General features: G+C 35.3%; 1 protein-coding gene across 1 annotated transcript; it reads left to right on the top strand.

Moving 5' to 3' along the window:
• The first annotated feature begins 3273 nt into the window (after nucleotides 1-3273).
• On the top strand, nucleotides 3274-4096 carry LOC123885190. Its single transcript, XM_045934456.1, has 2 exons — nucleotides 3274-3315; nucleotides 3388-4096. Exons 1-2 carry the CDS (start codon nucleotides 3307-3309, stop codon nucleotides 3781-3783), a joined length of 405 nt encoding a protein of 134 aa, XP_045790412.1. The 5' UTR covers nucleotides 3274-3306; the 3' UTR covers nucleotides 3784-4096.
• Nucleotides 4097-13212: the final 9116 nt, after the last annotated feature.

Genomic DNA, 13212 nt, shown 5'->3' with positions numbered 1-13212 from the left:
TGTCTGTTGCTGTTCTTCCTTAATCAATATTCTGTGCAAATTAGATAAATTTCTATTGCGAATTGAATTGATTTGTAGTTGCTTGCTACTTTGTTGTTGGGTGCTTTGATGCTACTGTATGGCAAAAAAATTTGGGTATTTTTCTAGTTCTGATGTAAGAAAATGAATCATTGCTTTTATGCTACACAAATGTCATCTTTACGTTAACGCTGTTGCATGAAATTGTTCTACTGCATGAATCAAAAATTGCTTTTTTTGCTATGTTCCTATCAGAACTTTCACATATGAAGTCAAATTTGTGCTTTGTTCCTATCAAAACTTTCACATATGAAGTCAAATTTGTGCTTTGTTCCTATCACATGTTCATGGAAGAAAAACAGAGTAATGACCGCTTATCAACGGCAGTGATTGGTCTCTGTTAGTCTTGTGGAGTTTGCTTTAGATTAAAGATTCTGCGCGCCGTTAACAATTCCGCGGAAAAGTTAATAAATTATTTTGGCTTAAATGCAGTTTTACCCCCCCTGTTTTGATTAAATCGGAATTTTACCCCCCTGTTTTAAAACGCGGACTTTTACCCCCCCTGTTTTATAATTTTTTGGATTTTGCCCCCCCTAAAATTCTGCTTTCAAGTCACAACTTCAAAGCTTCGCACACAACTCAATTTGGATCAATAATTCACCAAACGGATATCGAAATGACCGTAATCGAGTTATCTTTCCACAGAATCAAACCCCACTAAATTTGGAGTTACAAAGAGAGATTAATTACCGTTTTAGTGAAGGTATGTCCCCCAAAATTCTGCACAAAATCTGCTTTCGAGTCACAACTTCAAAGCTTCGCACACAACTCAATTTGGATCAATAATTCACCAAATGGATACTGAAATGACCATAATCGAGTTAGCTTTCCACAGGATCAAACCCCACTAAATTTGGAGTTACAAAGAGAGATTAATTACAGTTTTAGTGAAGGTCTGTCCAATTACTAATTTTGCAGAAATCTACTTATGACCTTCAAATTCAACATCGTCTACCAAACACATCGTAACTCCAAATTTGACGAAATTTAAATGACAACAAGGGTAATTTCGTTAGCTTTCCGGAAATGTAAATACTATTGAAAAATGAGCTACAGAGTGAGAGACATGACAAAAATACCAGTAGTAGTTCCATACATTAATTGATTTGGACAAACCTTCACTAAAATGATAATTAATCTCTCTCTGTAACTCCAAATTTTGTGGAGTTTGATTCTGAGGAAAACTAACTCGATTTCGGTCATTTCGGTACCAGTTTGGTGAATTATGGATCCAAATAGAATTCTGTGCGAAGTTTTGAAGTTGTGACTCGAAAGCAGATTTTGTGCAGAATATTTGGGGGACATACCTTCACTAAAACGGTAATTAATCTCTCTTTGTAACTTCAAATTTAGTGGGGTTTGATTCTATGAAAAGATAACTCTATTACGGTCATTTGGATATCCTTTTGGTGAATTATTGATTCAAATTGAGTTGTGTGCGAAGCTTTGAAGTTGTGACTCGAAAGCAGAATTTTAAGGGGGGCAAAATCCAAAAAATTATAAAACAGGAGGACAAAACTGCATTTAAGCCAATTATTTTTTATTAATTAATCTTTTCCAATGTTAACAATCTTCCAATAAACGAAAAGTCAATCTTGGTCCATAAGCAAATTTGACATTTTTGATACATTGGAAAGTGATGTAGCCCATGGCAATGCATGGTCGCTACAACAACGGTGAAGCCAATTCCCACTGCCCAATCTTGTTCCTTTGCGTAGGTGTTGCACGAGGTTTGCGATGTCCTATGCATTATAATAACCCAGGAGCAGTATGAGAAGGGTCTCACAGACTGTTGAAGAAATCTCCATGGTCAACTCATATATTAAGTAAAGGCGATAAACCTATGACAACTTGTGATCTTAACACTAAGCTCGCTGCTCTATGGATTTATATCGTCGTGTTTTTGATGAAATTATGGTGGACCGTGACAAATACGCTTTCAATTTGAAGAGTAATCAGTCAATTTAGTCCCTAAACTATTTTTCATCCATCAATTAGGTCCCTAAACTATTTTCCATCCATCAATTTAGTCATCCGTTATCTTTCTCGTTAACTGTTCTTTAAAACCCTAAAATCCAAAAGCTACTTTTACACTTATATCTCTCTTCTCGATCAACTCTCTCAACTCCATTAATTTAGTCCTCCATCACCAACTCTTTTTTCTTCAATCCCCTTCAATTGCAACTTCTTATTTCTCTCTTCTCGATCAACTCTCTCAAATCATCTCAATCTGAAAACCCTAGCGCCACCTATACGCTCCAATTCCGGTTGTCGTCGTTGTTTTAAGGTACGTTTTTCACTGTTTTTTGTTCTAACTTTTATAAATTTGTAAGGGTTTATTCTCACTTGTTAATTTTCAGGAATGAAATTTGTGTTTTTTAGTGCAATGAACCATGTTTTAGCTTGAACCAAGTTTGTTTTAGCGTGAACCATGTTGGTGTTGCTTCCTTTTTGGCTTATTCATGTTGCTGCTATTTTGAAGCTTTTGTATCTCTTATATTATTACCATCTATATTATTGTTTATGTTGCTTTGTGGTCCTAATTGGTTTAAGTATTATAGTGGTCCTAATTTATTTCTTTTTTATGCAATTGCCTCTCTATAGTGGTCCTATTGTGGTCCCTGTTTTGTCTGCTCAATGTTTTCTCAATTTGTGCTCCTTGTTAATACTATACATTATATTATATTAGATGGCTGAAAGTGATGATGATACAAGTGATGGAGGAAGGTTCTCTTATCACTCAGAAGAACTTAGAGGGCCTATTAGTTCATCTGATGAAGAGAATGAATCAGTGAGAGTTATATATCCACAATTCAATGCTGAAGCTCAATTTGGGGAAGTTAGGTTGGCTGTAGAGATGGAGTTTGCAACTTTGGCTGAATTTAAAAAAGCTGTGAAAGACAATACCATCCATATTGGAAGACAAATCAAATGGATAAAGAATGACAAGGTAAGAGCAAGAGCAAAATGTGTGTTTGAGCATTGCAAATGGGAGATACTTTGTTCGCGTAGTAGTAGTATAACAAATAGCTTTCAAATCAAGACTTTTGAAAATACAACTCACTCATGCCCAGGAACATTCACGAATAGTCAGGCAAACAACCACATTTTTGTCATTGCATATGCCGTAGTTGATGTCGAAAATAAAGACAACTGGAAATGGTTTTTGGAATTATTGCATGAAGATTTGGTGATTACACTCGACATGGTTGGCAGTTTGTATCAGATATGCAAAAGGTAAATGCTAATTTTTTTTTTAGAATTTTTTTGAATCACAGTATATGCTAATTTATTATAACTTAATTTCAGGGACTAATTCCAGCTCTTCAAGAGGTTATGCCTGGAGTAGAACACAGGTTTTGTGTGTGGCATTTGTGGAAGAATTTTTGTAAGATGTTCAAGGATAAACAACTGAAGGATGTTGTTTGGGTTTGTGCAAAAAGTACTACACCGCAACAATTTAACACCGAGATGGATAAATTGAAGGCGATGAACAATAGTGCATGGGATTATCTCTCTAAGTTTCCGCCTAATACATGGAGTAGAGCCTATTTTTCGGAGCAACCTAAGGTAGACACTTTGTGCAACAATAACTGTGAAGCTTTTAATGCGAAGATTTTGAAGTACAGAGGAAAACCAATTCTGAAGATGCTTGAGGAAATTAGAAGCTACATAATGAGAAATATGGCATCGAATAAGAGGTAATTGAGTGGATGGTTAGGAGAGCTTACACCCGTCCAACAAAGTAGGCTTGACATAGAGAAAACTCGAAGTAACAAATGGAGGGTCCAATTTTCTGGTGATGGTCGGTTTCAAGTAGAAAAACATGCTATGAGAATGGATGTTGACATTGACAAAAAAACTTGTACTTGTAGGCTTTGGCAAATTAGTGGGATGCCTTGTAGGCATGCAATTGCTGCAATGGCTAGTTGGGGTTTACAACCTGAGGAATTTGTCCATAATTGGCTTAAGATGCCATCATTCAAGGCTGCTTATGAGGAATTTATTCGGCCTTGCAGATCCCAACACTTTTGGATGACAACTGAATTTGATGCTCCTATTCCTCCTTTTAATTAAGAGAAAACCTGGCAGGAAAAAAAAACAAACAAAAAGGTGCAGATGAAGGAGAAAGACCCGGTAAAATGAAGAAAAAGACTATCCCAATGCATTGTGGTAGATGTCAGTCATCAGAGCATAATTTGCGCACGTGTCCTCACCTGGAGCTGACATTCAAAATCAACCAGTTGAGATCAACTCGTCTCAATCTGCACCTGCACCTCAAGTATGTGAATTTATTCAATTGTAATTCATTTTTACCATTTCATTTTCAACAGCTTTTGTTATTATTTATGATTTAATGTCATTGTGTAGGAAAATGACATTCCAGTTACTCAGCAAGCTATTGCACCAGTGACAAAACATGTTACTGCATCAGTGACAAAGTAAGTAGCTGCAGCAGTGACAAAGCAAGCAACTGCACCAGTGATAAAGCAAGCAGCTGCAGCAGTGACAAAGCAAGCAACTGGACCATATACAAAGCAAGTAGCTGCATCAGTGACAAAGCAAGCAGCTGCACCAGTGATAAAGCAAGCAGCTGCAGCAGTGACAAAGCAAGCAACTGGACCACATACAAAGCAAGCAGCTGCATCAGTAACAAAGCAAGCAGCTGCACCAAATAGAAAGCAAGCAGCTGCACCGGTGACAAAGCAAGCAGCTGCACCGGTGACAAACCAAGCAGCTGCAAAGGTGAATCAGCAAGTTGTTGCACCTGCCGCAAAGCCTACACTAGGTAAACCTATTAATATTACTGGTGTTGGATTGTTGAGGAGGCCGAAGAATCCAGTTTTTAAACCAGTAGTTGCTGTCAAAAATATCGTAGTTAGTCCGGAACTTGTAGATCCAATGAAAGCATACAACAACACAAGGGAGAAAACATCGATGAGATTCATGCCAACTCCAGGATTAAGTCGAGGATCACGCAATGAAGGACCTTCTACTTAGTGCTTTTGTTTGATTGTTGCTAATAATATTTGGTTTTTTGTAATGATGCATGCTAGTTTTCTAGTAATGAAATTATGGTTTATGATTAATATTGTTCTTTAGTTAACTATGGATTGTAATTTAGTTAGTTCTTTTGATGGATAATGGATTTGTTGACTTATGTAATGAATTTGATGGATTATGATTTAGTTGATTTATGTAATGAAGATTATGGTTTATGGTTTAAATTATGGTTAAGTTTGTTTTTTGGTTTTTGTTGATTTAGCAGGAGTGTTTCATTTGGTTTAGCAGTAATGAATTTGTGTTGTTACTAGGTAGTGAACGAGACAAAGGATGATTTAGCAGTAATGAATTATGTTAAAAATGAATTTGATTTAACAGTATGATTTAGAGACTAATTGTTTTAGCAGTAATTTGATTTAGCAGTATGATTTAGCAGTAATGATTTAGCAGTGTTGTTACTATTTTGTTGTTTTTTAAGATAGTTTAGGGACTAAATTGAAGTATTTTTTATAGTTTAGGGACTACTAACAGTCACTTAACGGAAAAGTTAACCGAGAGACTAAATTGAAGGATGTGAATATAGTTTAGGGACCTTTTAGTTGGTTTTAATAGTTTAGGGACTAAATTGAAGGATGTGAATATAGTTTAGGGACCTTTTAGTTGGTTTTAATAGTTTAGGGACTAAGTTGGTGAGAGAGTGATAGTTTATGTAACGACCCAATTTTCAAATTATTAATTTTTATGTGTTAAAACATTTTATTAACGTAGAATTTTAATTAAGTTAATAACTTGAGTTATTTATCGAGTACTTTAGTTATTAAGCGAGTAGTGAGAGTTAACGTGTTATTGGGCCAAGCCAATTGGGCTTGAGGCCCAATGGGCGTTGAGTGTGTGAAGGGGGCGCCCATATGGGCATAGAGGGAGAGAGAACATTCATTTCTCATGTTCTTGTGTTCTTGAGAGAAGAGAGGAGAGCTTGAGGAGCTAGGGCAAGAAGAGAAGCTAGAGATTCGAGATTTTCGTCGTGTTTTCTTCGAATCCAGGTATGAGAGTAGGTTCCTTAATCGTGGGTGACCCGAGGAAGGGGGGAATGTCGATTTCTCCTCACCCGAACTTCCTTCACCCCATTTTCGTTTTAGCTTGGAATGGATTTTCTTGATGGAAATCGTTCCTAAGGTTCTTAATATGTTTAACATGCTTTTAACATGATTAATAAATGAAAATAATGGTTAAAAACGAGTTTTATAACAGATTAAACTCAAGAACTTTGTGTTCTTGAGAGTTTTGATGAAAAAGTGTCAATCTTTACTTTTTCGATGTTTATGAGGTAGATCTGAGAAATGGACTGTCCTTTTGTGTTTATCTATGTTTGTTATGTGGGAATACAAACTATTTTGGGATTTATAACATGAAAAATGGGATTTTTGGGTGATTTGGTGTAGAAAACGCAAGTTTTGAACTGTCCTGACAGGAGACACTCGCTAGGCCTTCGCTCAGCGAACGTGTGGCGAACAGCTCGCCACAGCTCGCTGCAGCTCGCCATGAGCAGGTGATCCCCTGGTGAGGTTCGCTTAGGCTCGCTAAGCCTTCGCTCAGCGAATAGTTCGCTGAAGCTCGCCAATGCTCGCCATGAGCAGGTGACTTCCTGGTGAGGTTCGCCATGTCTCGCTGAGCCTTCGCTCAGCGAAGGCCTCTGTGACAACAATTTTTTGTTGATGACTGTAAGTGTAATTAGACACTTGTAACATGGTTTAATGGTATTCTTACATGATTGTTGATGCTTGTTGATGCTTATAACGATTGTTAATCATGTATGAAGTTGTAAATGACGAATATTAAGGTTTTGCTAATCTTAATAATGACGTATGTTGGATAGTGTTCCACATAATAAATGACGAGCTTTATGCTAAATAAATGTTGGTGAATTCATGAAAAACATATACATGCATTCATGAATTGTTGTTGTATATTGGATATTCCAATAAAGACGGATATCAGATTATATTTATCCGATAAAGACGAATATTAGAGGTGAGATACTCTAATAAAGACGAAACGGTACCACATGCATTAGATATGTCTAGGGTGACATTGCATGAAGTTGACGCATTAGAATGCATTAGGTTATGTGTACATTTATGTGATAAGTGATATGTGACACATACTTGGCTAATTGTGATAATTGATTGGGTGAGTATTCGATTATATGTGTTTATGTACTTATAATTGAATGGTAGATTGTTGATGAATATGGATGAATGTATGATATATGCATGATTATAGAAGAAGTGTTTAAGTACTCTTTTACTTGCACTTGTATTTGATTATGTGATCTAACTCTCATGCTTTGTGTTATGTGCTGGACCGTTGAGGGTTCAGATTCTCAGGTTGAGGATCCCGATCAGAGTTAGAGGGCTTGCTCGTGCTCGTGGTAGTGCACTTTTTGGTGAGGAGTTTAGCTTAGACTACTCCTTAGATATATTTTGTATATCTTTTGATGGGTTGTATAGAATTGCTCTGATTAGGTATTTACCAGGTCGGGTTATTCGATTGGATTGTATTAAGCCCGTGATGACATATTTAACTTTGCTAATCCTATCTTTTGTTGTAAACATAATATCCTTTGTTGATATGGCCTAGAGTCTAGGGATATTGTGTGAACAATTATGACTATTGTATGATATGCACTATGTTAATTATTTGTTTTTAATTTCCGCTGTGCTAGCATGACGCGTTTATGCCGTGATTTCGTATTATAACATGTGACGTCTGAATTTTCTTAAGTGTTTTATTTATTTATATTTAATAAATTCGCGTTAAGGGGTTTGGGTGTTACAGTTTAGAGACTAAATTGACTAATTACTCTAATTTGGAGGTAATTAATGAACGGATGCCATAATTTTTCTCACTCCAGAGTTATGAAAATTTCTCATCCCACTACCCACTTTCTCACCACACCCCTGGAAATTCCATTTTTGCCCTTGGTCAAAAAATTCGGAACGCGTTTTCCGAATTTTTTTAGTTCAAATTTGAAAAAAATTCGGAAAACACATTTCGAAGTTGTTTTTGAAGGCAAAAAAAATTCGGATAACGCGTTCCGAATTTTTTGACCAAGGGCAAAAATAGAATTTTCAGGGATGTGGTGAGAAAATGGGTAGGTGGGATGAGAAATTTTCCAGAGTTATACGACATAATATTTATATTTGTATACGGTTTGTACCCACTACCCAGTCAAGGAGAATAAAAAAGGAGGGTGTGGAAAACAAGGGATGCAGAATATTATTGACAAAGTGATAGAGAGAACATGATGCAAAGAATAAAGACTTGCATGCTGGAACCTCAAAACATTCAGAGACTATCAAGTTCATGTTCTTAATCAAGCAATTGTTGTTACTATTAAGGAATAAGGAGGAAGGGATTAAAGAAGCAAAATTTTCTCATCCCACCCACTCACTTTCTCTCTTACCCCCTGGTAATTCGGAAAACGTTTTCTGAATTTTTTATAGTGTAAATTTTACACTAAAAAAACAGTTCGGAACATATTTTCCGAATTTTTTTGCGCGCTAGGGGAATAGACGAGAAAGTGAGCGGTGGGATGAGAAAATTTCTAAAGAAGCACCCATTTTGTTGACTCAACAGTGGCCCACTAGATCCAAAACTAGTGGATGAAGTAGTACATGGAGAGGTTGGGGTTCATAATTCCGAGCTTCAATTGTTTCACAATGCTATAAATGAAGAGCTTAATGATAACAATAATAGTGTCAAACCAGCTAATCCAGAAAAGCATAGTTATAGTGTTTTCCCATGAACTCAATTTGATGTTCTGGTGATGAAGGATGAGGATCGAGACGAAGTGTTTAAGCATGACATTCGCATTATCCGTCGGGTTAGTTAGGTAAATTTTATTACATGTTGGTGTACTCATTTGGTAATTTACACCCACTTAATTATAAATATATGCAATCTAAATAATCAACATAGGAAATTAAAAAATGTCAACTTAAGAAAACATGTTACTCAACTTTAAAAATGTGCACCTTGCTAACTTACACTTTCATGTTAAAACATCAAATCAGTTTTACTAAACTACTATTGGCTTGAAACTATATTATAATAGTAAAAAAGGGTGGTTTGGTCTAAAGTGAAAAGGCGCACCTTGCTAACTTAGACCTTCATGTTTTTAGGTGGGTCTAAGTTATGTGTGTGTGTGTGTGTGTGTGTGTGTATGAAACCCTGATATGTGATACGATACGATACGACACCGATACGAGAAAATTTTCAAAATTCTTGATACGATACGGCCGCGATATGTTATTTAAAAATTAAATTTAAAATTAAATTTATATATATATATATATATATATATATATATATATATATATATATATATATATATATATAACATAACAATATAATACACTAACAATTTGGTTATAAAAAAAAACGTACTACCCAAAGATATAGTTGGTAACATCATACTCTAACATTCAATACTTAAGAGAAAACACAAATTGTATCAGTCTCCTTAATTTCCTACGTTTTCATCATCAAAGAGCATTAATTGTCCGATACTTTTCCGATACGTGTATCGGAGAAGTATCCGACACTTATCGGTTGTATTTTTTTTTAAAAATAATATTAATTTCCAATGTTTTTCCGATACGTGTATCGAAGAGTATCGAACGAGTATCGGTATCGAGTACGTATCAGACATGATACTTCGCCATTTTTAAAGTATCGGGGCTTCACTAGTGTGTGCGTGCGTGTGTGTGTGTGTAAGATGTGGATGTCCAGGGGTTTACATTTAGTTAGGATGTGGTTATTCATTGATACTCAGATGCTCTTAATTTATAGAAAACAAAAAAACAACTAAAAGAATTCATTAAATCAATCTTACTTTCTTACTAAATTAAGGGTAAATCAAAATAATAAAAATAATTAAGGGTAAAAAAGAATTAACTTACCAAAATTTATTATTTCTTAATCTATGTATTCAACTCTAAAATGAACAAATTTTTTGGACGAAGAGTATAAATTAAATAGGGATGACAATGGGTAGGTATTATAGTACAGTTCCCATATCTGCAATTTAAAAAATTATTCGTACTCAGATATGTATCTCATTTGTAAGAACTTTAATCCTTGTATATCTGAACATGTTACTCGCACTTTAACTATAGGAAATTTTTTTATCTATGGTCCTTTAATTATCTTATTTTTGGTAGAAATTTAGTAAAAAAATATATCCTGATTTAGGTCATTTATCTTAATCTTAATTGCACTTTTGATCCCTCCATTTTACCAATTTTTTAAAAATTGGTCTTCTATTTTAAAATCTAATATTCTTGATGACATGCGTCATTACATGAAAATAAGACCAATTTCAAGTGTTTTTAGAAGAATTGTAACCTATTTCATGGAGGAATAATGCACTAGTTTGAAGATATTTGCAAAGGAAGAAAGTAGCCGAAGAATGCAGAAAAATAAGCCAATATCTCTGTTTTCACGCCTCAGGCGAAAATTTTGTGCCTGGGGCGAAAAAGTTCCTGCAAAAACCTGTCTATCTGCTGTTTTCCCGCCCTAGGCGGAAGTTTCAGTGCCTGGGACGAAAATTTTACTCAGAAAGTCTTCCTGCTGCTGTTTTGCCGCCTGGGGCGGAATTGCTGGTGCCTGAGGCGAAATTCCTGCAGCCTGGGGCGAAAATCTCATTTATTGACCCCAGTTATAAAGGGAAGTTACAGATCTGAGATGGGGGATCGAAAATTTACATTGGAAACATCAAATTGAAGAACTTTTGAGGATCTAGGAGCTTGGAGGCAAGGATTGAAGTGTGGACACACATCAAAATCATCTTGTAATCATGCTTTCTTTCATTTCTTTGATTGTAATGTCTTTTTATACTATGTGTAACTAAACTACCTTGATTGGTCCTTAGGGGATTCTGATTATTATTTCTCTTGAACTAAGTGATTATCATATGTTATGATTAATGAATTACGAAGTTAGTTTCTTCAATTATTCCTTGTGCTTAATGCTTTGCATGACTTGATCAATTGTGTAATGTTTTCAATTATTTGTTTTACTATGACGATAGGAATGAATGTTCGATCTAGGAATGATTGATCAATTAACTTTCACTTAAGACATTTCGAATTGTTAATTGAGATTTAAAGATTAAAGGTTGTAAACCTCAATTGATCATAGATTACCTAAGACATTAGGATTCAATGATCAAGGGAGAGGATTATGTTACCAAGACATTGGGCATAATCATTTTTTATTTAATCTAATCGTGAAACTAAATTGAGTAAATTTGTAATCATACATGAAATTACCAGGAGAAGTAGTAATTAGATGAACCAAAAGGATCAGTCATCTTTCTTCTATTGAATTAATTCTAAGTTATTTCCAATCTTTATGATCGAAATTTGAACCAAACAAATCTCCCCCCCTCCACCCCCCCCCCCCTCCCTTTTACATTTTAATTTATGTGTTTTAAGTATGAATTCAATTCGTGTTTGAATTACAACAATCCCTGAGAAAAGAACGATTTTTATACTACTTGACGGATATTTAGTACACTTGCAATTATAACGTGTCACATTTTTTAACGAGTTGACATAAAAAATAATGATGTAGCAAAGTACATTAATTTTCACTTAAGCAAAATATTTAATCATAATTTTTTAAAAAATAATTATTAAGAAAACTTAAACTAGATGTACAACCATCAAAATTAAAAATCAAATTAGAAAATAATGAGTTTCCCACAAAAATTAAACACTCTAAAATATTCCAATTTGACTGCAGTCTGGCAAGTGGATCAGTCCTTCGTCGAGTAATAATTCGCACTCTAGTGTTTAGAATGAGTTCGTATCCACAAGGATCGTGCCAAGGCGACTAGTTTCGTTTAGGAATTAAGATAGTTTTGTTTTCGCTTTGTTTGTTTGAAAAAGGTTTTGAGACAGAAGTTAGATAATATAAGACTAAGGATAAAGAAAGAGTTCAAGATGATAAAAGTAGGTTAAGTGCTTTCGAATCCCTCCCCTATTCCTGCTCGGTAACTGTCGCTATATCTTCTTACTTTATTATTTGGTAGATTAATTTCTATTAAGATAAGTTCAGTGTTACCATTCCTTACCTCTATTGCAATTGACTAAGTGAAATCAACTGCTGGTAGGTTTCCCCCTTGTTTTTATAGTATCTCTACCCTTAAGTTCAACATTTAGCAAATTATGTTTTTATAGTATCTTTACCCTCGAGTTCAACATTTAACACGTTGTCACGTGTTCTCCTACCTTTCTTTGATTAACTTAAATCATGCAGAATTTAATTATGTGCTAATCTTAATCACAAACCTAACCTAAGATACTGAATTTAATGGTCTCATATTGGTTGGCTATATTATCTCTTTAGTTCGGAGTCTCAGATGTGTCACGGGATCCACTTCCACTTTAGTTACTAACAAAGTATGTGGCCATTCATATATGAAAGTATATAAATAAGCAGAGACAATAACAGATAATAACTAAATAGTAATTGTATATAGTCTTGTTCGAACCAAATTACATGCCTGAGCGTTCATACGCGACCTAACCTAAAGGTACTTAGCTACTATTAAGCATATTGAACCATAAGGAAAACATGCATAAAAATAACCTCGATTCCTTGCGGAGGAAGTTTCGTCTCCCGATGGTGGGGGAGAGTCTTATTCCCTTGAGAGCTCCTTAGCCCTCCATGCCCCTCCTCCTTTGCTCCTTAGAGGCTTATAGCTCTCTAAAATTCTGAACGAATAATTGTGAAGGAGGAGAGCTTTATTTATAGTGATTTTGGACTTGGGTTGCACACACCATCGTACCGCGATGATATCCATCGTGGCACGATGAGATTTTTACTTGGCGCACAAGATTTTCAGCATTTCCATCGTGGCGCGATGTCGTGGATAATTAGATTTTTGCTCCAACACGAAAGTTGTAGCTCTTTGTCTTAGCTTTTCAACGCATGGTCACATGCCTTGATCCGACACTTGTAGCTCCAGTTATGACGTTTTTGATACGATGTGGTTTTGAGCGTGTTTCTTCCTTTTTTGCCCTTTTTTATGCATTTTCCACTTTTTTTGCTTCTTGGTCG

Source organism: Trifolium pratense, linkage group LG5, assembly GCF_020283565.1.
Source record: "Trifolium pratense cultivar HEN17-A07 linkage group LG5, ARS_RC_1.1, whole genome shotgun sequence".
Lineage (NCBI taxonomy): Eukaryota > Viridiplantae > Streptophyta > Magnoliopsida > Fabales > Fabaceae > Trifolium > Trifolium pratense.
Note: the sequence above shows the minus strand (reverse complement) of the source record. Positions and strands in the feature narration are given on the sequence as shown.